The sequence below is a fragment of the Elephantulus edwardii genome, unplaced genomic scaffold (genome assembly GCF_000299155.1).
Source record: "Elephantulus edwardii isolate Elephantulus edwardi_28Jun2011 unplaced genomic scaffold, EleEdw1.0 scaffold00054, whole genome shotgun sequence".
In the NCBI taxonomy this organism is placed as follows: Eukaryota; Metazoa; Chordata; class Mammalia; order Macroscelidea; family Macroscelididae; genus Elephantulus; species Elephantulus edwardii.
Window position 1 is genome coordinate 12,452,965 of NW_006399804.1, and position 25,752 is coordinate 12,478,716.

The following is a 25,752-nucleotide window of genomic DNA, read 5'->3' on the forward strand; positions in this document are numbered from 1 at the left end:
AAAAAAATTTAAAATAAAAAAATACACTGACAACAAATCATTTTTGTTGTAATAGAACATATGTTTTCTTTTTCCTCTAAAAACTTAATCTTTATGGGAACCAAAAGATTTCTCAAAAAAGCCCCTGAGAACATAGAATGATGGCTATGTTGATGTTATGTACCATCAAGTTGGGACCTCCAGTAGGATTTTAATTTTTTTTTTTTTTAATTTTAGTGAAAGTTTACAGAGACTTTGGATTTCCATTCATTCATTGTGGTATTTTTCTCCCTAACCACCCCTCCCCCCAGTTCACTCATCTCTTTGAAAAGTGACAGAAAAATTCTTTCATTGTTATATCATTTCGCGCCCCAAGTCCACTCCACTATGCAGCCTTCGTTCTGGACTCCTGTCATGACAATAATACCTGATCATATATCCCTTTTAAACAGTTCTCTCCCTAATCTGTTTCAATGCAGTATACATAATTTATCCCATCTTTCTCAGTTTCTCCCCAACCCCAATGTCAGTCCCGTTTTACAACAGTTGCACTACACAGTATTTGTCCTTTTGTGACTGAGATATTTCACCCAGAACATATGTATTCTTAAGCTTTTCTTTCTTCTCTAATGTTCCTTGTAGCTCTACTTGTCTTTCTTTAAATAAAACTTTTATTTTATACTGGTTTATTTACAATGTTAATATACATTGTATTTTACACTTTGGAATATTTCCCATTTCCTTTATCTACCCCTCCTTTCAGCCATCATTTGCAACCCTATGATTAACCATCACCTCCTCCTCATCCTCACCCCTCTGCTCCCACCCTTTCCATCTCTTGTAGCTCTATCTGACATTACAAATGTAATGAAACCTTCAAGTACTTGACATGACCTTTCCAAGGTCCAAGTAGTTTGAAAACAAAACAAATGCCAACACATACTTTTCACTCTGGATCTTGTAGGTCTTTTACAGTTAAAATCATAAATTTGGTTTCATATTGATCTGGAAAAACTGCAATTTTTATAGAAACTTAAATCCAGACCCCAAATTGGTTCCTTTTTAAATTCCAAGTCATGATTAGTTTAAAATTTCTATTCCATTACACTAACTTTGGTGGCTCACTGGTAGGAAACTATACCACCCACACAAAGGTGGTTCAAATCCGCAGCTGCTCTACATGCGAAAGATGGGCAATCTGCTCCCAGGGGATTATATTGCCTCTGAAAACTCCTGGGGAAGGGAGGTCAGCTAAGAGTTGTTCTGACAAGAGGGTACATAACAACAACAACAATAGCAGCAACACTAAGTTCATGAAGTGAATCCTTAAGTTAACAAAAGTATCTGCACTTGCAGATATTTAACTCATAACAAGTAAGTTATAGTTTGAAAAGTAGAAGGAAATAATTTCTGTGGATTTCCCAGTATATGAATAACTGGGCAAGGAAAGTCAAAGAAAGCATCTTCTTTCATCTTTAACATCACTATGATTCTATGATAGTACCTCAGAATCAAATGAAGAGTAGTCTTCTAATCCTGTTGAGATCATGTCTATAAAATATAATGATAGACATGATAAGAATATTCAATACTGTGAATATGAAATAAACATGCTAATGTTTCTCACTCATGAATATTTCTGTCAACAAGTAAAAATGATAGAAAAATAATTTTAGATATTGAAGTAGGTTTAGGTAACTTATGAAAAGAGCCAATTCAAGGAAAATATATAAAGGAAAATCAACACTTAAGTTCTTTAGAGTATTAGTGAAGTGTAGATTACTTTACCTATATTCACTTACTGTTTGTGTTTGTGTGTTCTTTATTAATATTGGTCAGGTTTTCATTATTTCCTTGCTGTCTTAGAGCATTTCCCAAATTATCAACGCTTTCTTTCTTTCCAATTGCTGATGTTGCTGCTTCTTCCTATAATTGGGGGGAAAACAAACCCCCATTTAGAAAATATAATGATTCACTTACTCATTATTCACTTGGAGAAGCAGTAGGAGAACTCAATTAGGAAAATTATGTAGTGTAAGGAGAATAATTCTAAAATACAGTTCTATTTCATAGCTGTTCTTCCATCAGATTTTCAAGGCTGTAAATTTCTTGTGAGAGGACTGCCCATCCCTTGGAAGTGCTGTCAGATTCAAACTTCCAGAGAAAAACAGCCTTTGAGTTAGTAGCCCACCTCTCTGTGGACTACGGCACCAGATATCCCAATAGCTAAAGGGTGCTGTTAGGACCCATCGAGTAGACTAAGGCTCATAGTGACCGTAGGAACGATAGACCTGAACTTTGACATATTCTATTCCATCTTCACAATCTCTATCCCATTGTTACAGTCATTGGGTCAACCTAGCTTGTCGAGGGTCTGCCTTTCTCTGACTCTCAACCTTTCTCAGCACAATGTCTTTCTCCAAGGAACATGCCTCCTGACAACAAATAGATGAAAACAATTAAGATCACCCTTACCTCAAAGGGCACCTACCTTGGTTGTACTTCCTCCAAGACAGACTTGTTTGTTCTTTTGGCCATCATGAGGTATTCAGTACTCTTCTCTCCTGATTTCCAGGAGATTGCTTATACCAAGGATGCTGACTGTGGATCCAAGTAAGATGAAATGATTGACACCTTCAATCTTTGCTCCATCTATCATGAAGTTGCTTTTCAGTCCAGTGATGAGTATTTTTGTCTTCTTAATGTTGAAAGGTAATCCATATTGAAGACAAGAGTGTTTGATCTTCTGCAGCAAGCAGTTCAAGTCCTCCTCACTTAGAGCAAACAAGATTATGTCATCTTCATAACACAGGTTGTAAATGAGTCTTCCTCTGAACATGAACACTCATTCTTTTTCATAGAGTCCAGCTTCTTTAATGATTTGTTCAGTGAACAGACTGAATAGGTAAGGAGAAAAAAAAAACAACAACAACCCTGACTCACACCTTTCCTGATTCAAAACCATGTAGTGTTTCTTTGCTCTGTTCGCAAAACAGCTTCTTGGTCTAGATCTAGGTTTTCTATGAGCACAATCAAGTATTCTGGGATTCCCATTATTCCAAATGTTAGCCATAATTTATTATGATCCACAGAGTCAAATGTCTTTTCAATAAAAGTCAATAAAACACAAATACATATTCTCCTGGTATTCTCTGCTTTCATCTAAAATTCAGCTAATCTCAGAAAAGATATCCTGGTGCCAAAGCCTCTTCTAAACTCAGCTTGAACTTCCGGCAATTCTTTGTCAATGTCCTGTTCTAGCCATTTTTGGATGATCTTCAGCAACATTTTGCTTGCATGTGATATTAATGATATTGTTCAGTAATTTCACATTTTGTTGGGCCATTTTTCTTGCAAAATAGGAACAAACATGGATCTCTTCCAGTCAATTAGCCATGTAGCTGTCTTCCAAATTTCCTGTGTCCTAACTGTTGCTGTTAGGTGCTGTTTATAAAGAATGACGCAAAGTGACCCTGTGAACAACCTTGCCCTTTCCTGTGCCAACCTCATAATGTCTGACACATTTGAGCCTATTGCTGTCACTATGTTAATCCACCAGGTTAAGGATCTTCCTCTCTTTTGTCTTCCTCTCATCTTTCCTAGCATGATGCCCTTCTCCAAGGAATAGCCTTTCCTAATAATATTCAAGACAAAGCTTCACCATTCTTGACTATTAAGAACAACTCTGGCTGCACCTTCTCCAAGACGTGTCTGTTTTTCTTTTGACAGCCCATGGGATAGCCAGTACTCTTCTCTAAACACCATTGTTCAAAGACATCAATTCTTTTTCCGTCATCATTATTCATTGTCCAGCTCTCAGCAGCACAGCAAATGATTGAAAAGACCATGGTCTGGAACAGGCACACCTTAGTCCTCAACATCTAACATCACTGGTCCTCAGTGTTTTGAAGAGATCCCTGACTGGAGACTTTCTCATTGTAATACATCTCCTGATCTCCTGACTGTGAGTCCCAACTGTCTCCTAATTAGAGACTTCAAAATGGAAAAGCAAATGTTCCTAGCATATCTTCATTTGGAGACTTCACAATAAGAATTTCTAAAGATTAATAGATGGTTTTAAAACATACACTTATTAGAATGTGAGCTGCCTCTTGAAAAGGTTGCAAGATTTAAAATTCTAATCAAAACTCTTCAATGGAGAAGACCAGAAAATACACTAAGATCTTCCTTCTTATTTATACTGTATTTCTTCTTTCTTTCTTTTTAGTAAATATTTTCTCAATATAATATAAAGTTAACTTGTATATGACAAAAAATAAGTGGGACCATTTAATAAGCCATATTTATAGAAATTAATATTTTTAAATTAAGTATTATGTGTATATTATTTGTAAATGTTCAGCATATAACAGTTCATTGATTTATTGATTTGTTAATTTACTTATATGCAAGATACATTAAAATTCTTATAACATAGAAACCATAATGTGGGTGTTTAAAGATATAAAGCATTAATTTTCTCCAACCTCCAGTAGTTTATGGAGATGTAAGATTTTAAAACGAGTATTTTACTTCACTAGAAGTTATAGAAATAAAAGTTAAACATTAATAAGAAATTATCAAATTTAATATTTAAGAAATCTTGAGCCGTCAGTAGATATTTATCAGAACTGTCATATAAGCAATTTCTGAAATTGGAAGTCCTAGCCTATGGTTATCAACCACAGAGAGAAAAAAAGATCAACAGTCAATAGGTTTTTTTTGTCTGTACTTTAGGTATATCATTGTATTCTGATAGTAGATGAACACTTTAAAATACACTCTTAAAAGGATTACTTAGAAAACACACTGAGGATTTCCTTTATAAGAAGCAGTTTTGAGAAAATGTACATTTTTTACACTTACACATTTTCTAATAAAGCATTAGCATAGGTAGAGAGACAAAGATAGAAAGAAAAACCTTTTGTAAAACTATCAAAATTGTTCAGACATACAGCCTGAACCAATTTATAGCTGACCCTTCAGTGGAATTCTGAGAATGTAAATATCAAGATCGGAGATGGCCCATCTTTCTCACATGGATTTATCATATCATTTGTTTGTGTATCTGAACAGCCAGGCCTTTGGATTACCAGTGCAAATCCCTATTGTCTAAATCACTAGAGCTTTGAGATGGACACAATTTGAATAGGCTGTAGTATAGGAACTGAAAGCTCTGGTGGCCTAGTGGTAAGAATCTGTGCTGCAATCCCGAAGGCATAAGGTTTGAATACACCACCTACTCCCTGGGAGAAGTATAGGCAATCTTTTCTAGAGCGATTAACTGCCTCTAAAAATTCACTGGAGAGTCAGCTATGTGTCAGTTCTGACTCGATGGTATACAACAACGCTAATTGCCTTCGAGTTGAGCACGACTCATAGCGACCCTAAGAACAAAAGGCCTGAAGCCCCTCTACAACTATTGACATTTATCTAAATTCATAGATTTTCCAGAGGCATGTTGTTTATGAAGTGGATGCCACTCCTGCTTCTGAACCTGTCATAGTATGTTCTTGTTTTATGTGCCAATGAGTCTCCTGTGACGTATAGCAAACCAATATGTACAGCAGCTCTGAACTCTTCCCTGTCCTGAGCCAGTCTCACTAATTCTGACATACTAACGCCCATCTCCCCAGTTACAGTATCAATCCATCTCATCTAGGGGCTTCCTCTCCTGTGCTGTCTGTCCACCCTTCCAAGCACGTAGTTTCTCCTAGCCACATGCCCAAAGTGAGGTTGTTGTTGTTATGTGCCGTCGAGTCGCTTGCGACTCATAGCGACCCTATGCACAACAGTCCTAAGCTCCGCTCTGTCCTGTGCCAATCGCACTGTCTCTGACACTCCCATCCCAATCATCCCAGTCATTGAATCCATCCACCTCATAGAGGGCCTTCCTCTCCTGCGCTGTCCCTCCACCCTCCCAAGCATGATGTCCCTCTCCAAAGACCAGTCTCTCCTCACAACATGTCCAAAGTAAGTTAGACGGAGCCTCAGAATCCTTGCCTCCAAGGAGCCACCCGGTTTAACCCCTTCCAGGACAAATCTGTTTGTTTTCCTAGCAGTCCATGGTATTCTCAATACTCTTCTCCAGCACCACAGCTCAAAGGCATCAATTCTCCTTCTATCCTCCTTGGTCATTGTCCAACTCTCTGATGCATAACAAGTGATTGGGAAGACCATAGCCTGTATCAGACGCACCTTAGTCTCCAGAGAGACACCATTGCTCTTCAGTACTTTGGAGAGGTCCCTAACAGCAGACTTTTCCATGGCAATGCACCTTTTAATTTCCTGGTTGCTGGTGCCAAGACTGTTGACTACAGAGCCAAGCAAACTAAAACTGTGTACAATCTCAATCTCTTCACCATCCATCCTGATGCTGCCAATTGGTCCAGTGGTGAGAATCTTTGTCTTCTTGACATTGAGCCTCAATCCATATTGTAGGCTGCAGTCCTTGACACTCTGCAGCAGGCGCTTCAGGTCCTCTTCAGTGAGGTGGAGTTTCAAAATCCTAGCCTCCAAGGAGAGATTTAGTTTCATCCTCTCCAAGATAGACCAATTGTTTTCTTGGAAGTCCATGGTATGTTCAAGACTCATCTCCAGCACCACAACTTGAAGGCATCTATTCTTCTCCTGCCATCTTTAGTCATTGTCCAACTCTCTGAAGCATAATAAGTAATTGAGAAGACTGTGGCTTGGATTAGGCATATCTTTGTATCTAGACTGACATCATTGTCTTCAGCACTTTGGAGAGGTTCATGATAGCAGATTTTCTCAATGCATTTTGTCTTTTGATTTCCTGACTGCGGGTGCCAAGAATATTCATTGTGGATCCAAGCAAGCTGTAATTGCTAACAACCTCAATCTCTTCTTCATTTATCATGGTGCTTGCAAATTGGACCAGGGTTGAGAATCTTTTTCTTCTTGATGTTGAGTTTCAATCCATATTGAAGACTATAGTTCTTGACCTTTTGCAATAAGTGCTTCAGGTCTTCTTCAGTTTCAGGAATCAAAGTTGTATTATCTGCATATAGTAGGTTGTTAATGAGTCTTCCTCCAATCTTGATGCCATAATCCTCATAAAGCCCTGCCTCCTGAATGATCTGTTCTGCATACAGATTGAAAAGGTATGGGGACAGGATGCATCCCCGACACACTCCTCTCCTTATTTTGAATCATTCAGTGTTTCTTTGTTCTGTTCTGAGGACTGCTTCTTGGCCCAAGTATAGGTTTTGAATAAGTATGATCAAGTTTACGGAGATTCCCATTTTTCTCAAGGTTAGCCACAATTTATTGTGATCCAGGCAGTCAAATGCCTTTGCATAGCCAATAGACCATTCTTTTGGTATTCTCTGTTTTCTGCCAAGATCCATCTGACATTGGCAATAATATCCCTAGTGCCATTACTTCTTCTAAACCCAGCTTGTATTTCTGGTAGTTCTCTATCAATGTACTCTTCATGTTTTCTCTGGATAATCTTCAGCAGGATTTTGCTAATGTGTGATATTAGTGATATTGTTCGATAATTTCTACACTCTGTTGGGTCACCTTTTTTTTGTCATGGAATAAATATGGATCTCTTCCAGTCAGTTGGCCAAGTAGTTGCCCTCTAGATATCTAGGCACAACTTGGTGAGCACATGCAGGGTAGCATCTGTTTGCTGAAATACCTGAATTGGTATTCCATCAATTCCTGGGGATTTATTTTTTGCCAAGTCCTTTAGAACAGCCTGTACTTCCTCCTTCATCACCATTGCCTCTTGATCATATGTTGTTTCTTGGAATTCTTCTGTGTAAGCCAATTCTTTTTGGTATATTGATTATGTATACTCCTTCCATCTTCTTTTAATGCTTCCTGAATCATTCAATATTCTGCCCAAAGCATTTTTATGCACTGCAACTCGTGACTTGAATTTAGTCTTCACTTCTTTCAGCTTAAGAAATGCTTAGAGAAAAAAAAAAAAGAAAAGAAAGAAATGCTTATCGAGTTTGGCCCTTTTGATTTTCCGACTCCAGCTCCTTGACATTTCTTTATAATATTTTACCTTGTCTTCTGAACATCCCCTTGAAATCTTCTATTCAGCTCCTGAACTTTTTTATTTCTTCCCTCTGTTTTGGCTTCTCGGCACTCTAGTTCTGTATTCAGTCTCCTCTGATATCCATTTTGGCCTTTTCTTCTTTTTAATGACTTTTTTGTATTCTTCGTGAACAATATTCTTGATATCTTCCCACAGCTTATCTGGTCTTCGTTCATTAGTATTCAAGGCCTCAAGCCTATTCTGGAGCTGGTTTTTAAATTAATTGGAGATAGACTGAAGGTCAAACTTTGATTCCTGTGGGTATGATTTAGCCTTCTACAGTTTTAATTTGAACTTGCGTATGAACAGTTGATGGTCTGTTCCACAATCAGCATCTGGCCTAGTTTTCACTGCTGATACTGAACTTCTCCAATGATTCCTTCCACAGATGCAATCAATCTGATTCCTGTGCATCCCATCAGGTGAAACCTATGTGTATAGCCTGTGTTTATGTTTCTTATAAAATGTATTTGCTATGAATAAGTCATTGATGGTACAGAATTCTATCATTCTATCCCCCGCCTCATTTCTGTCACCAAGTCCATATTTTCCAACTTCTTCCTGATTCACAACTTTTGCATTCCAGTCACCCATTATTAGTAATGCATCTTGGCTACATTTCTGATCAATTTCTGACTGCAACAGTTGATAGAAATCATCTATTTCCTCCTCTTTGTCTCTGGTTGTAGGTGCATAAATTTGAATGACAGTTGTATTTAATAGGTCTTCCTTGTATGTGTATAGGTATTATCCTGTCAGTCACAATATTGTATTTCAAGATGAATCTAGACACGGCCTTTTAAACTAGGAAAGCAACTTCCTTTTTTCTTATCTTTTCATCTCCAGCATAATAGATCATATGATCATAGATCCAAAATGTCCCATGCCAATCTAAAACACAGCAGAGAGATGTGCGATAAAAAATAGTTGTATCCATTAAGTATTTTATTTTAAAATACCTCATTTTTGTTGAGTCAGAAACCACTAATACCCAATTCCTACAGCCAAAGAGGCATTACATTTGGATTATCGGGACAGGGCCCTAAGAATTATACCCATACCTCCCTAAAGATTTCATATGTATCAAAAAGTCACAGTAAGCCTTTTGCTGGGACATTATCGCTTGGATGGAGAAGCGCCCACCTAGCAGCTTGGCCTGGAGAAGGGACCAGGTGAGAGACCACACAGGCGACCACACATGGGAAGTCCTCCCCTTCACACTCACTATTACCATCGAGTTGGACGTGACTCATAGGTAGCGGGTTTCTGACTCCGTATATGGTACAGGAAGAGATTGCCTATCTTTCTCCCACAGATTCTTTGGTTAGTGGCACTGCGCCACCAGAATGCCCCTCTACACAGCCCCTAAATCTCATGTCTCAGCAAAAATCTTGGGATCCTGAGTGAGCAGGGAGGCACAAGAATTTGTTTTATTTCTATTACTGGCTTTAGCTCCCTTTTCCCTGGCTTTCTGCAAAAACTCCCACTAAAATAGGTCACTTATCTTCTGGGACTCTGTCCAGTGCGTCCCCTAGGTGACAGCAAAAGGCTGAGAAAAATGGCCCCCAAAATTTTCAGTGCCTTCTATCCCACTCCCAGAAAGGGGACATGGAACCATTTCCTGCAGAAGACAGCTGAGGTTCAGAGTGGCAGGAACAAAAGGAGGCAAAATAGAGGTGATCATTATTATTGTCCAGTGAATTCCACTTCATCACCAGCCTGTGTGTGCAGAGTAGACGTGCTATGTAGAATTTCAGCACTATGACCTTGTGGAAGCAGTTAATCAGACTTGACTCCCAAGGACCCTTTGGGGTTCCAGAAATTCCTCATTGCCATGAAGTCAGAACCAACTCATAGCTGACCTTCTAGCAAGTCTTCAGAGGCTAAACTGCTGGGGAGGAGGCCCATCTATCGCCCTCCAAGCAGCTGGTGGAACTGCGTACCTTTGTGTTGGCTGCACAACTCTTTACGCACTAGGCCAACAGACTGTCCTCTGGTGAAGGTTGTAGCCAAATCATAGCTGTTTCTTGGAAGACCTGGATGATAAAATTAGAAATTGTGCTGGGAGGAAACCAATGCCTTTGGCCTGAATGTAATCTCCTAGCCATTTCAAAAGTCATCTTAAAAAAATAAAATTAAAAAAACGCCCAAAATCATCTTCAACAAGATTTTGCTTGCAGAGGAGGAGGAAAGATGGCTGACCTGAGAGTGTTCCATGGAACTCACCATCTCACAACTGGCCTCCAGCCAACCTTGGTTTGAGTCTTTGTTATACTGCCATTATTTTTCAACCTTGAGCAAGTCTGTTCACAACTTTGAAAGCCCCTTCTCAGTTTATGGAAAGGGAAAGTAATAATGCCCATTTCAAGTTAACAATTAGACCACCTGATGGAAAGGAAGGGGGCAATGATGGCAGCATTAGAGCTTGAAGTACTATCCCAGGCCACAGACCCCAATAAAGAACAGGGTCTGGACTTCAGAAAAGCTTTGGTTGTGTGGGGTGGGGGAGAGCTGCCCAGTCCCTGGGGAGAGTCACCTGGAGACCTACCTGGCAGGGGAGAGCCACTGGCCCCAGTGGAGAGCTGCCTCGTGTGTAAGAGGACCTTTATCTAAGCCACTTTCCTCCATCTCTTCCTCCAGTACACCTGTAAGTAACACTTCCAAAGCCTTTTCTTTATAACTCACAAGTCTGTTCCCTCTAGGTTTGCTCTCTTTCCTATTGGTAACTTGAACACTGAGTCTTGTTCCGGAATCAGAACCCTGAGGCCAGTTCCAAAGACAAAAGGGAAATATAAATGCCAGCTAAGGAAGGGAAGATGGATGGAGCCTCAAAGTTCAGCCACCACCCCCACTAGACTCACCCATGCAAACACCTTGCAGTCCAGAGGGTATAAAATTGAAAAGAAGGTATGCAACCTCAACTCAAGACCATCAGTAAAGTATGAAAAGTGGGCTCCCCTTCCTCTCCATGTCAATGCCCCTGTTCAGCATGATGAAGTAGCCAGAGACTCTGCGCCCCTATTTCCAAATGGGAAACCCACAAATAAAAAAGATAATCTCACAATATGCATTTAAGAGATCTCTTACTATTTTAATATTTTCTTCATTGCATTCCTCTGTTTTATGTACTTTACTGCCCACTCTTTTTTCATTCCCCACTTTAGTTTTTACAAAACTGAAAAAAGAAATAAAAAATTCAACCAGTAATTTTTTTCAATGAAATGGTTTCCTTTGTGACAACATTTCTATGGATGTAGAAGAGAAACTACAAATTTGTTGAAGACGAAATACTACACAAAACAAAATACAGAGCTGTTGTTGTGTGCCAGTAAGTCTGAACCAATTCATAGGTGACCCTTCGGTGAGTTTTCACAGGAGGATATTACTCATCTTTTTCCTGTGGAGCCCCTGGTAAATTTTAACTACATCCCTTTAGATTGGCAGTGCAACTTCTTACCACAAGGCTACTAGAGCTCGTTAAGAACAGAGCGGTAAAATTAGTTTCACAATATAATTCTTCTTTACCTTGGCATAAAAATTCAAGTCCTCTGAGCTAGTCCATAAATCAAGGCCAGGTTTACCAGGAAAGCTTTAGAGGGGGAAAAAAAAGGTTTCATTTCTTTAAAAAATGGTGACATATCAGCTATCACTAATATTTTTTACACAAAAATGTTCATGTCTTAATGTTCTTTTTTCAACTTCTGTTGTCCAATTCCAGATATTTTTTCAACTATGTAGTGTAAAAAATTTTTGCATGCTATTGTAAAAAACAATGTGTACTTACAAAAATATCTGGGTATAGGAAGTAGTTGGTAAAATATAGAAAGTGCGTGTTTTATATGTGAAAATATACATAAACATTAAATGATAGTTGAAAAACAAAATTTTACATCTATTTTACCAAAGAACTATGTTATTTATTTCTGACCTAAACTATAATGCTGTCAGTGACAGGATAATATCCATTTATGTATAAGGAAAACTTGTTAATACTACCGTTATTTAAATATATGCAACAATCACTAAAGCCAAAGATGAAGAAATTGAAGATTTTTACCAACTTCTGCAATATTAAATTGGACATGCGATAATGATGTATTAATTATAACTAGTGACTGGAATACAAAAATTGGAAACAAAGATTTGATAATATGAAGAGTCTTGGTGGCAGAAATGAGGCCAGGGGCCTCATGATAGAATTTTATACAATCAATGATTTCTTAATTGAAAATATCTTTAAGAAAATAACAAATTATGACTATACACAAGGTCCTAACCTGAAAGAATACACAGGAATCAAATTAACTACATCAGTGGAAAGATCAGGTACATAAGCTCAATATTAGCAGGAATAAATAAATTAATAAATGAATGAATGAATCAAGCAATCAAGCAAGCCAGGGATCAGGTATGGACACACTACCAAAAGCTCATATGCAAGCCCACATTAAAGCTGAAGAAAATGAAAACAAATCCATTCATAACAGCCAAACTATTAGACAGAGCATAACCCAGATGAATTTCAAAACCATCTCAAGTAATAGCTTTGATGCAATGAACACTAATCTCCAAAAGCCAGAACACTTGTGGGTTCACATTAAGGACATCTTTCACGAAGAAATCACAAGGTCATTATGAAGACAGGAAAAAAAGGAAAGACAAAGAAGGATGCCAGAAGAGACTCTTAATCTTGCACTAGAACATAGGCCAAGACAAAGAGAAGAAATGCTGACATAAGAAAGATAAATTAAGATTTATATAAGATTTCAAAGGGCAGGCTGTCCCTGCTCCACCTGAAGTACGAGTAACAGGACTTTAAGCCCATAGGTAGAGGTAACTTTCCCATGCCTTGGCTCTCCCTGAAGACAGCCTTATGTAATTTTGAGTATGGTAAAGGAAGCATGTGACTTGCAACTGAACTCAGTAACTAACTCATTCTTGTTGGTGTGCTGTGATATACTCTTCTAGGAGTTGTTGTTGTTATGTGCCATCGAGTCGCTTGCGACTCATAGCAACCCTATGTACAAGAGCCCTAAATGCCATTCTATCTGGTGCCAGCCTCACCGTCTCAAACACACTCATTCCCACCACTCCACTCACAGAATCGATCCATCTCATTGAGGGTCTTCCTCTCCTTCACTGCCCCTCCAAGATAGACTTGCTTATTCTTTTGGCAGTCCATGGGATATTTAACATGTAGTTGCAAAGACTATAGCCTGGATCAGGTGCACCTTAGTCTCCAGCCTGATGTCATTGCTCTTCAGTACTCTGGAGAGGTCCCTCACAGCTGACTTTCCAATGCAATTCGTCTCCTGATTTCCTGGCTGCTGTTACTGAGTGTTGACTGTGGAACTAAGTAAACTAAAACTGTTAACTATCTCAATCTCTTCACCATCCATACTGACGGTGCCAATTGGCCCAGTGGTGAGAATCTTTGTTTTCTTGATGTTGAACTTCAATCCATATTGAAGGCTGCAGTCCTTGACCTTCTGCAGCAAGTGCTTCAGCAAGCAGGGTTGTGTCATCCGCATAATGCAGGTTGTTGATGATTCTTCCACCAATCCCAATGCCACATTCCTCCTCGTACAGCCCAGCGTCTCGGATGATGTGTTCTGCATACAGATTGAAAAGATATAGAGACAGAATACATCCCTGATGAACCCCCTTCTTGATTTTGAACCATGCAGTGTCTCCTTGCTTTGTTCTGACGACTGCCTCTTGGTCCAAGTATAGGTTTCGCATTAGCATAATCAAATGTTCTGGGATTCCCATTCTTCTGAGAGTCAGCCACAGCTTGTTGTGATCCACACAGTCAAAAGCCTTTGCATAGTCAATGAAGCACAGATAGTAGGTAGACTACTTATTCATACTAGCATCAATATTGATGAAAGCACAGTTTGGAGCAGGAGTCCCAGTATCAAACAAACACTTGTATATCCCAAATGGGACAGATAGCACCCATACTTTAACCATAACACTCTCTGGACTCTTCTCAGCACAAGCTTACCCTCCTATAACCCCACTGCTTTCTTTGTCTTCTTATAAACCCCCAAGGATCAACAAAGCATGTTTTTACCCTACAAGGGAGAGACACTTCTTCCCCATCCTGGTTACCTCTGAGGACAAGTTGATAACATTTTTAATATGATGATGGAGTGCATGACTTACTGCTGAACTCTCTGGTTAATTCTCACAGGTGTGCTAGGCTGCGCCCATCTGGAAGGGAAACTGCCTAGTCTGCACCAGGCCCGAGATTGATGACAGCACACAACACCCAAGATTGATGAAAGCACCCTCTAGGACCGGAGTCCTAGTGTCCAAATAAATACCTGTGTGCCTGAGACAGAGCAGCTTACACTCACAATGGAACTAGAGTATCCAAAACGTCAGAAATTGTTCACATACTGAAAGAACAAAAGAGTAGAATTGAAGAAATGAAACACAATCAATGAGATAGGTGATAAAGTTGTTAATGCCAAACAGCTAGTGGAAAAATCAGAAAAAAGAAGAAAGGAAAATGAAAATATTTTGTAGATACATAGATATGCCATAAATTATATAAGTATCTTTTAATTATGAAATAATTGTTTTTGGGTTTTTTTAAGTGCTCGCCAGTCAACTATGGCTCATAATGACCTGTGAACAACAGATCAAAGCCTTCCCTTGTTCATAGTGATCCATTTTCATGATCTCCAATAAAGACTTGAGCCCATTGTTATAGTTGCTGTGGCAATTCATCACATTGAGGGCCCTCTTCCCTTTTGCTGGCACCTTATCTTTCCCAGTGTCATCTTTTTTCCAAGACTGTTCCTTCCTGATAATATGCCTAAAGTATGTGAGATGAAGTTTCACTGTCTTTGCCTCTAAGGTACACCCTGCTTGTACTTTCTCCAAGTCAGATTTTTGTTTTGTTAATCTCTGGCATATCTAATACACTTCACCTACACCACAATGCAAAGACATTAATTCTTTTAAGCTTGTCATCACTCATTGGCCAACTACTAATTGTCTAAAGCAATCAGTGGCTTGGATCAGATACACCTTAGTTTTTAAACTGATATTCTTGCTCCTTAGTACTTTAAAGAGATCCTTGACAGCAAATATTCCAGGGCAGCAGACTTTTTTATTTCTTAATTGCTGCTACCATGGATGCTGACTGTGGATCCAAATAAAACAAAATTTTGATGACTTCAATATTTTCCCCATTTGAGATATAATCCGTATTGAAGGTTGTTGTCTTTGATCTTCTTTGGTAAGGGCTTGGGTACATTTCACTTTAGCATGCAAGGTTGCATCATCTGCATTGCACAGGATGATGATGAGTCTTTCTCCAATTCTGATTCTATTTTCTTCTTCACATAGAGCTGTTGCTAGAATGATTTGCTCAGCATACAGACTGAATAGGTATGGAGAAAGGATACAACTCTGGAGCCCACTTTTCCTGATAATAAATCATGCATTATTTCTTTGGTCTGTTTTGACATCTCCTGGTCTACATATATGTTTCAGAAGAGCACAATTAAATTCCTGAAGTTTTCAGTCTTCTCAAAGTTGTTTGTTGTGATCCATAAAGCCAAAAATGCCTTTGCATCCAACAAACAAAAATAAACTTCTTTCTATTATTCTCTACTTTCACCCAAGATCCATTTGACATCAGCACTGAAATACTTTGTGTTATGGCCTCTTCTGAATCCAGCTCAAATTGTTGGCAATACCCTGTCAACATATTCTTCTAGCCATTTTAAAATTCATATATTGTGACACAAACCAAAACTGAACACCTGAAAAAAAGAAGAAATTGAAAAGATAGTAAAACAACTTTCAGGCAAAAAAAGGCCTGAACCAGATGGTTTTACAAGTGAAATTTATCAAACATTTAGGGAAGAAATGTCACCAATTATACATAACCTATTTCAGAAAATAGAAAATAAGGAATCTCCCAGACTCATTCTATGAAGTAAACATATCCTTGATACCAAAGCCAGGTAAAGACACCACCAAAATAGAAAACTATAGTCCAATATCTCTCATGAACATAGAGGCAAAAATCCTGAATAAAATCCAGGCCAATAGAACCCAATGATAAATAAAAAAAATTCACAATGACCAAGTGGGATTCATAACAGCTTTGCAAGGATGCCTTAACATAAGAAAAACAATCAATGTAATTCATCACATTAACAAAGCAAAGAATAAGAACCACATGATCTTGTAAATTGATGCAGAAAAATGCCTTTGACAAAATTCTACAACCTTTCCTGATTAAAACACTCAACAAAATTGGATTAGAGGGGAGTTTCTTCAACATACAAAAAAGTATATACACAAACCTGAGAGCCAACATTGTTCTCAATGGCGAGAGATTAAAGGCATTCTTTTTGAGAACAAGAACTAGGCAAGGATGCCCATTATCACCTCTCCTATTCAATATTGTATTGGAAGTCTTAGCGATAGCAGTAAGACAAGAGAAGGAAATAAGAGGTATCCAAATTGGCAAAGAGGAGATAAAATTATCTCTCTATGCAGATGATATAATAGTATACTTAGAAAACCCTAAAGACTCAGCAAGAAAACTATTGGACATAGTTGACCAATTCAGCAAAGTGGCAGGATACAAGATCAACATACAAAAATAAATTGGATTTCTCTACAGTGACAAAGAGAATACAGAACTGGAGCTAAGAAAAACAATACCCATCATAATAGCTAATCACAAGATTAAATACTTGGAAGTAAATTTAACCAGAAGCACAAAGGATCTATTCAAAGAAAATTACTAAACATTACTACAAGAAACAAAAAGAGACCTGGAGAAATGGAAGAATATCGCTTGCTCATGGATAGGAAGACTCATTATTGTGAAAATGACAATACTACCAAAGGCAATTTAAACTTTTAATGCAATACAATGCAAATACCAATTCCAGTTTTCAACAAGTTGGAAAAGACAATCTCCAATTTCATTTGGAATGGAAAGAGGCCCTGAATAAGCAAAACACTCCTTAAAAAAAGAAACAAGGTAGGAAGCATCTCACTTTTTTATTTCAAATCCTACTACACTGCTATGGTCGTCAAGACAGCATGGTACTGGTACAATGACAGACATAGATCAATGGAATAGAATCGAGAACCCAGAAAGCAGCCCATCTACCTATGGTCAACTGATTTTGACAAGGAGATGAAATCAATTAAGTAGGAAAATGGTAGGCTTTTTAATAAATGGTGTTGGCAAAATTGGAAAACCATCTGCAGAAAACTCAAGCAAGACCCACACTTCACTCCATACACAAAACCCAACTCAAAGTGGATCAAGGGCCTAGGGACTAAAACCAAGGACTAAAAACTTTATTAGAGAAAAGCTTGGAAGAACTCTAGAAGGCCTAATCTACAACATAAATAGTCTTCCAAGCATCCTGAAAAACCTACAACCAGGAGAAAATAAAATGATGAATGGGACCTTCTAAGAATCAAATCCCTATGGACATCCAAAAACTTCTCCAACATGGTAAGAAAGGAAGCCACAGACTAGGAAAAAATATTTGGCAATGACATGTCTGATAAGGGACTTATATGTAGTATCACCACAACAAGATAAAGGTAAATAATCCAATTGAAAAATGGGCACAGGAACAGATATTTCACCAAAGAAGACATTCAGATGGCCAACAAGCACATGAAGAAATGTTCAAAATCCCTAGCTCTAAGAGAGATGCAAATCAAAACATTTCACCCCAGTAAGAATAGCAAAATTTAACAGAACTGCAAGCAAAAAATGCTGGTGAGCTTGTGGAGAAACTGGAACCCTTATTCACTGTTGGTGGAAGGGTTAAATGGTGCAACTGCTGTGGAAAGCAGTGTGGCATTTTCTCAAAAAGTTGCAAATAGAGATACCATTTGACCCAGCAATTCCACTACTGGGAATATACCCCAAAGAAACCATGACTGTCACCTGAGCAGATATATGCACACCCATGTTTATCACAGCTTTGTTCACAATAGCAGAGTTGGAAACAACCTAAGTGTCCATCAACAAACAATTGGATAGAGAAGCTGTGGTACACAATGGAATACTATGCTGCATTGAAAAACAAGGAGCTCATGCATTATTTAAAATAGGTGATCCTGGAGGACATTATGTTGAGTGAAGTATCTCAGTCACAAAATGAAAAATACTGCATGGTCCCACTGTTGTAAAATAGGACTTACATCGGGGCTGGGGGGGGGGACTGAGAAAAATGGGATAAAGAATGTATACTGCATTGAAACAGATGAGGGAGAACAGTGTTTAAAAGGGATTTGTGATTAGGTATTTTTATCATGATGGGAGTCCAGAGCGAAGGCTGCATAGTGAAGTGGACCTGGGGGTAGAGATTGTAAAACAATCAAAGAATTTTTCTTTTACTTTTCAAAGAGGGGAGTGTACTGTTGAGGAGGGGTGGGTGGGGAGAAAAGTGCAACAATGAATGAATGGAAATCCAAAGTCTCTGTAAATTTTCACTGAAATGAATAATAAAAAATAATTTTAAAAAAGAAGGCATTCAGATGGCAAACAAGCACATGAAGAAGTGTTCAAAATCCCTAGCTCTAAGAGAGATGCAAATCAAAGCAATGATGGGTATCATCTCACTCCAGTAAGAATAGCAAAATTCAACAGAGGAGCAAACAACAAATGTTGGCAAGGTTGTGGAGAAATTGAAACCCTTAGTCACTGTTGGTGGGAGTGTAAAATGTTGTAACCACTATGGAAAGCAATAGAGTGCTTTCTCAAAAAAGTTGGAAACAGAAATACTATTTGACCCAGCAAGTCTATTACTGGGAATATACCTGAAAGAAACCATAACTGCTACCCAACCAGATATATGCACATTAATGTTTATTGCTGCTTTGTTCACAATAGCAAAGCATTGGAAACAACCTAAGTGCCCATCAACAAACAAATGGATAGAAAAGCTCTGGTATATTCACACAATGGAATACTATGCTGCATTGAAAAACAAGGAACTAATGAAATATTATACAAAATGGGGGCATCTCAGTTACAAAAGGACAAATACTGCATAGTGCCATTGTTGTAAAGTGAGACTGACATCAGGGTCAGGACAATCCTAAGAAAAGAGAGGATAAATAATGTATACTGCATTGAAATAGATGAGGGAAAGAACTGTTTAAAAGGAATGTAGGATTAAATTTACTTTCATGACAAGATTCCAGAAAAAGAAATTCATAGTAGAGGACTGTGGTCTTGGCATGGGGGAGTGGATTGTATAACAATGAAAGCTTTTTTTTTTCTTCTCAAAGAGAAAAGCAAACTAGCAGGGGAAGAGGTGGGCAGGGAGGAAAATGTTCAACAATGAATGAATGGGGGAAAATGACAAGAATATGCTATAAAAATAAATATATGTATAAGAAATTAATATATTGTAAACATGCTATATTTTTTTAATGACTACTGAGGCTGGAGATTAAATTATAGAACTGCAAAAATAATTTTCTAAAAAAACCCCTACATAAGTGGTGATTATATTCACGACCCTCACCTGATGCAGAATCAGATTTGCAACATCTATAGAAAGAGTCAATGGAGAAGTCCAGTATTAGCAGTGAAAACAAGGTCAAGGGTTGACCCTGGAAACAGACCATCGATTAGTCATGTGCAAGTGCAAAATGAAATTGAAGGAAATGAAAACAAGTCCACTGAGCACAAAAATTGGGCTTTAGGGGGAGCTCTGGTGGCCTAGTGGCAAGAAGCTGCACTGCAATCCCAGAGGAACGTGGTTCAAATCCACCAGATGCTCTGCCGGAGAAGGAGGCGCAACATCCTCCTGTACCAGTCAGATCTGATTTGAAGGTACACGCACACAAAATAATAATAATAAAAAAAATTGGACTTTAAATCCCTAACTAAATTTAATGGCCAACTAAAAGAAAAACATTTGACATGTTGCATACAAATGACCAAAGACCAGATGACTTCAGCAATATAATCCTTAAAGGAAATAAAGACCAAGACAAAAAAGAAAGAAAGAAAAATCAGCTTAGAAGTCAAAAGAACATGTGAAACCTGAAAAAGAATGTAGAGAGGTAAAACCAAGGGAAGAAATGTATGAGGGGAAGTAAGAGAAGATTTCAAAGGACCATTCGAGAATACAAAGTGTTACAACAAAATGTGCAAAGATCTGGAATTATAAAACCAAGAGGAATGAACATGCTTGACATTTATTTCTCAAGCAGAAAGAAGTAAAGAACAAATTCAAGCTTCAAGTTTAATTACTGAAGGATTTTATGAGTAACATCATTCTTGAATGATGCAGGATAGATATATGTTTACACACACACACACATACACACACATAATATAGAAAGTCTTTGTCCCAAAAAGAAATGTTTGACATGGAATCATTTCAGGAAGTAGCACATTGAGAAACCAGTAGTAATGAACTAAGAAGGCCAAACAACAATGAGGGTATTGGTAAAAAGGTTAAAAGGAATTGATGGTATACTAATTGACATGCTCTGACAAACAGATGGAGGTGTGGAAGGGCTCACTAGACTATACCAAAAAATTTGAAAAAGAGCCACCTGGACAACTGACAGGAAGAGATCCATATTAGTTCCCATTCTCAAAAAGGTGAGCCAACAGAATGTGTAAATTATTTAACAATATAATTAATACCATATGATAATGTTTATTTAAAAAAAAAAAAAAACCAATACCACAGATGGAACAGAACATGACTTGGAGTTTCCAGAAATTCAAGCTGGATTCTGAAGAGGCAATGGTAGGGAGGCTATCTATGCTGATGTCACATAGATCTTGGCTTAAAGCAGAGGCTACCACAAAGATGTTTGTGTTTTATTGACTTTGCAGAAACATTTGTGTGGATTATAATAAATATTGGCTGTCACTGAGGATAACAGAAATCTAAGAACATTTAATTGTGTTGATATAAAACCTATACAGAGACCAAGAAGCAGTTGTCCTACACATTGGGAAAAATATTTAGAATTGATATATCTGACAAGGGACTCATTTCTAAAATTTATAGAAAACTTTATAACCTCAACAAAAAAAAAGACAAACAACCCAATAGGTAAATAGGCAGAGCCCTTAAAAAAAGATTTCACAAAAAGATGACATTCAGATGACCTATAAAGATATAAAGAAATACTTAAAATCATTAGCTATTAGAGGAAAGAAAATAAAAATAGCATGAGCTTTCATCTCATTCTAGCAAAAATAGCAAAATTCAATATGATGGCAAACAACAAATGTGGGAAGGATTGTAGTGATTTGAACTCCCATACACTGCTGTTGGAAAGGTCAACTATCATTAAGGAAAGCTGTTAGTCACTTCCTTAGAAAGATAGTTATCAATAAAAATATTTACTCCAATCATCTGACTACTAGATGTATATATCCCTAAAAGTTAAGATGTGTGATAAAAAAGATATATTTAAACACATGCTTACATAATTCGTGTGTTTTACAGATGAAATAAACTATAGAAATTATAGTATATTCACTCGGTGGATTATTATTCAATGATAAAATATCATTCAAGAATTCATGAAACACTGCATAGCACAGATGAATCTAGAGGGAATTATACTGAGTGACATAAGTAAATCGCAACAGGACAAATATTGTCCAAGTTTACTATTGTAAAAACCTTACACACAGAATTACACACAGAATTGTTCTTGGATGTTTACCAGGGATAAGAAAGGAGGGAGAGTGGAGTAAGAAGAAATAAAGACATTGTGTGAAGGTTAAGTCAATATAAAATAAGATGGTGATCAGAAATTGTGGGAGGGGTGCGGGGGGATTGTGTACCAGGGAGAGAGTGTTTATTTTACTTTTCAAAGAGAGGAGCGGACTGGGGTTGGGGGGAGGGCTGGGCGGCGAGAGAAATGCAGCAATGAATGAATGGAAATCCAAACTCTCTGTAAATGTTCATTAAAATTATTAAAAAAAATAAAAAGATACTTTAAAAATTGTGATTAATGAATCAAATGAATGAATTATAATTCATGTTATAAAATGTGTATGAATGACTGAATGAAAACAAGTATGACTTCTAAACTTTCACTCAAATAACTATAAATGAAAAGTAAGATGAAAAAACAATAACAACAAAAAATCCCCAATACATGAAAGTGTCATTTTCTTCACATTTCTCAATGTGGTGTCATTACTATTTCATTTATCATTCTAATAATATATGATTGCAGAAAGTATTTCATTGGTATTAATTTGCATTTTTCTGACTATAAGGCAAGGTTGAAACTGTCAGTATACCTACAAAATTTGATTATTTAAAGTATAAAACCATATTAGTATTAGTTTTACAGGAAGATCAGAATATATACAATTATTTCCATAGACTTACCCATCAGATTCTTCATTCTTAGTAGAAGATTGTTGACCATCGATAGTTATGCTCTTTCCTTGTTGATTTAATCTATAATCTTCATTAATAATAGCAGGATCATGTATATTTTCTGATTCTTTCAATTCACTGCTTTTGGTTTTCTTTTCTTTTTCAACCTTTAATTAAAATTTAATATTAATAATAAGCACCATTGTATCATTAAATATAAAGATATGTCACATATTTCTTAATTTTATTAATTGATTTTTAGTTTAAGTATCATGATTTCAAGCCATAAAAAGATTTTTTGAGCTTACTTTATCATTCAGTCCAGACCACTGAATGTTTTAGCATTTCCTATTCATTTCTGTTGGAATTTTAAAAAGCAGAATTTCTAAAAAATATTTTAAAACTTTTCAGGGGTTATTGTATAAATACTACTTTATTTCCAAGCTTCAGAAAGTTCATTTTATCTCAAAAATTATCATAATGTTCTAACTATGCTTTTTATTCGAGCTTCTTGCACTGCAATGGCCTTATTTACAGAGGAATACCTCTGGTTTCTGAACTTTAGAGTAAAAAATCCATTAAATTGTGTATTTTATGTCTGTGTCAGCTTCTGAATGATGTTGTCAGAGAGATAACTTTTGGTTTGTTATCTTTTGTTGTTAGCCTTGAGGCCAAAAATCCCTATACTGTTCTTTTTTCAGTCTGTCTACCCTTAATTTGTTTATCCTGATGTGTTCTAACTTCATCATCATATCTGAGGGATAATTTTTCTAGACAAAGAATTCTTGATTGGCAGTTTCTTTCTTTTACATTTTGCCAAGATACTGGTTGATTTGAACTACCAGACAGGCCCCACTTTTGTGTTATCTGCATGAAACCAGATGGGATATGCCACCAAGCTCCCCAGCTGGAGAGAATAGGCAGATCTCAAATTTATAGGCTTCAAAGTCAGTTAATGTCATTTAGGAAACAAGTTCTTAAATTTTTATATAGCTTATATACTATGATTTTATAAGGTTATTTGTTATGTACTGTTGAGTCGCCTGGGACTCATAGTGACCTTATGTACAGCAGCTCTGAAGCCTGACTGTCCTGAGCCAGTCTCACTGACTCCAACACCCTCATTGCCCCAGTTACTGTATCTATCCATCTCATCCAGGGTCTTCCTCTCCTGCACTGCCCCTCCACACTGCCAAGCAAAATGTCCTTGTCCAAGGACCAGTTCCTCCTGGCCATGCACCCAGAGTATGTGAGACAGAGCTTCAAAATCCTCGCCTCCAAGGAGAAACTTGGTTTCATCCTCTCTAAGACAGAACTATTTGTTTTCTTGGTGGTCCATGGTAGGTTCAAGAATCTTACCAGTACCACAACTCAAAGGCATCAATTCTTCTATTATCCTTAGTCATTGTCTAGCTCTCTGATGCATAGCAAGTAATTGCAAAGACCATGGTCTGGATCAGGCATACTGTAGTCTCTAGACTGACATGTTGCTTCTCAGTACTCTGGAGAGGTCCCTGATGGTAGATTTTTCTCAGTAGAATTAATCTTTTGATTTTCTGAGTGCTGGTACCAAGAGTGTTGATTGTGGAGCTGAGCAAACTGTAATTATTAACAACCTCAATCTCTTCTCCATCTATCACAGCCCAGTGGTGAGAATCTTGTCTTTTTGATGTTGAGCTTTCAACCCATATTGAAAACAGTCCTTGACCTTCTGCAGCAAGGGCTTTAGGTCCTCCTCAGTTTCAGTAAGCAAAGTTGTGCCATCTGCATAACATAGGTTGTTGATAAGTCTTCCTCCAATTCTGATGACACAATCTTCATCTTAAAGCCCAGCTTCCCAAATGATCCTGTTCTGCATATAGATTGAAAAGGTATGGAAGCAGGATCCCTGATACATTCTTTTCCTGATTTTGAACAATGCAGTGTTTCCTGCTCTGAAGGGCTTGGCAAAAAATAAAGCCCCAGCAATTGATGGGAATACCAACTGATATATTTAAACAAACAGATGATATTCTGGACATGCTCACCAGATTGTGCCAAGAAGTCTAGAAGACAATTACTTTGCCAACTGACTGGAAATGATCCATATTTATTCCCATTTAAAAAAAAAAAGTGACCTGACCAAGTGTGGAAATTATCGAACATGTAAGCAAAATACTGCTGAAGATTATTCAGAAATTAGTGAAACAGTACATTGACAGAGAACTATCAGAAATAGAAGCTGGGTTTAGAAGAGTTCATGGCACTAGAGACATTATTGCCAATGTCAGATGGATCTTGGTGGAAAGCAAAGATATATACCAGATGGATATCTATCTGTGTTTCATTCATTAAGCAAAGGCATTTGACTGTGTGGATCACAACAAATTGTGGTGATGGTCTCAGAATGTTTGATTGTGCTTTATAAGGTACTTAGAAAAATTATTTGCTTGGGTTCAGTTCAAATACACATTAAGTCCACTAATAAGAGATTAAAATTCTTTTAAAAAATTCCTATAATAAATTGAGATCTAAGGAAAGTATCAAGACAATAAGTTACAAAATATTTTCAATACATTAACATGGAATACACCTGATTTTGCTCATGGGACACCTATACTAGTGCCAGAAAGCATTTTGGAAACAGAGCAAGGAAACACTGCAAGGTTCAAAATCAGGAAAGGAATTCATTAGGGATGTGTCCTGTCTATATCTTTTCAATCTATATGCAGAACAGATCATTTGGGAGGCTGGTATGAAAAACAATGTGGCATCAGGAGGAAGACTCATCAACAACCTGCGTTATTGCAGATGGCACTACCTTGCTTTCTGAAATTGAGGAGGACCTGAAGCGTTTGCTGCAGAAGGTCACGGATTGTAGTCTTCTATATGAACTGAAGTTCAACATCAAGAAAACAAAGATTCTCACCACTGGGCCACCTGGCAGCACTATGACAGATGGAGAGGAGATTGAGATTGTTTGTTCCACAATCAACACTCTTGGGACCAGCAGTCAGGAAATCAAAAGTCAAATTGCATTAGGAATTGCTCTCAGGGACTTCTCAAGAATGCTGAAGAGCAGAGATGTGAGTCTAGACACTAAAGTGTGTCTGATCCAGGCCACACGGTCTTCACAATTTTTGCTATGCATCAGAGCTAGGATTGTGTTCTCTCTCCTCTCCTCTCCTCTTCTCTCCTCTTCTCTCCTCTCCTCTCCTCTCCTCTCCTCTCCTCTCCTCTCCTCTCCCCTCCCCTCCCCTCCCCTCCCCTCCCCTCCTCTCCTCTCCCTGTTTTTTAAGGGTCAGTTTCTCTCCTGTTTGTTTTTTTAAATAGCTCACA

The 25,752-nt window shown here is 37.7% G+C and overlaps 1 protein-coding gene across 1 annotated transcript in view; it reads right to left on the bottom strand.

The window, feature by feature from the left end:
- LOC102866193 (ankyrin repeat domain-containing protein 26-like) overlaps window positions 1–25,752 on the bottom strand; it is a 188,640-nt gene that overhangs the window by 88,221 nt on the left and 74,667 nt on the right. Inside the window, exon 14 of the mRNA XM_006887109.1 lies at window positions 1,782–1,905. Within this exon, the coding sequence (XP_006887171.1) occupies window positions 1,782–1,905 (124 nt within the window). The remainder of the gene's footprint in view (window positions 1–1,781; window positions 1,906–25,752) is intronic.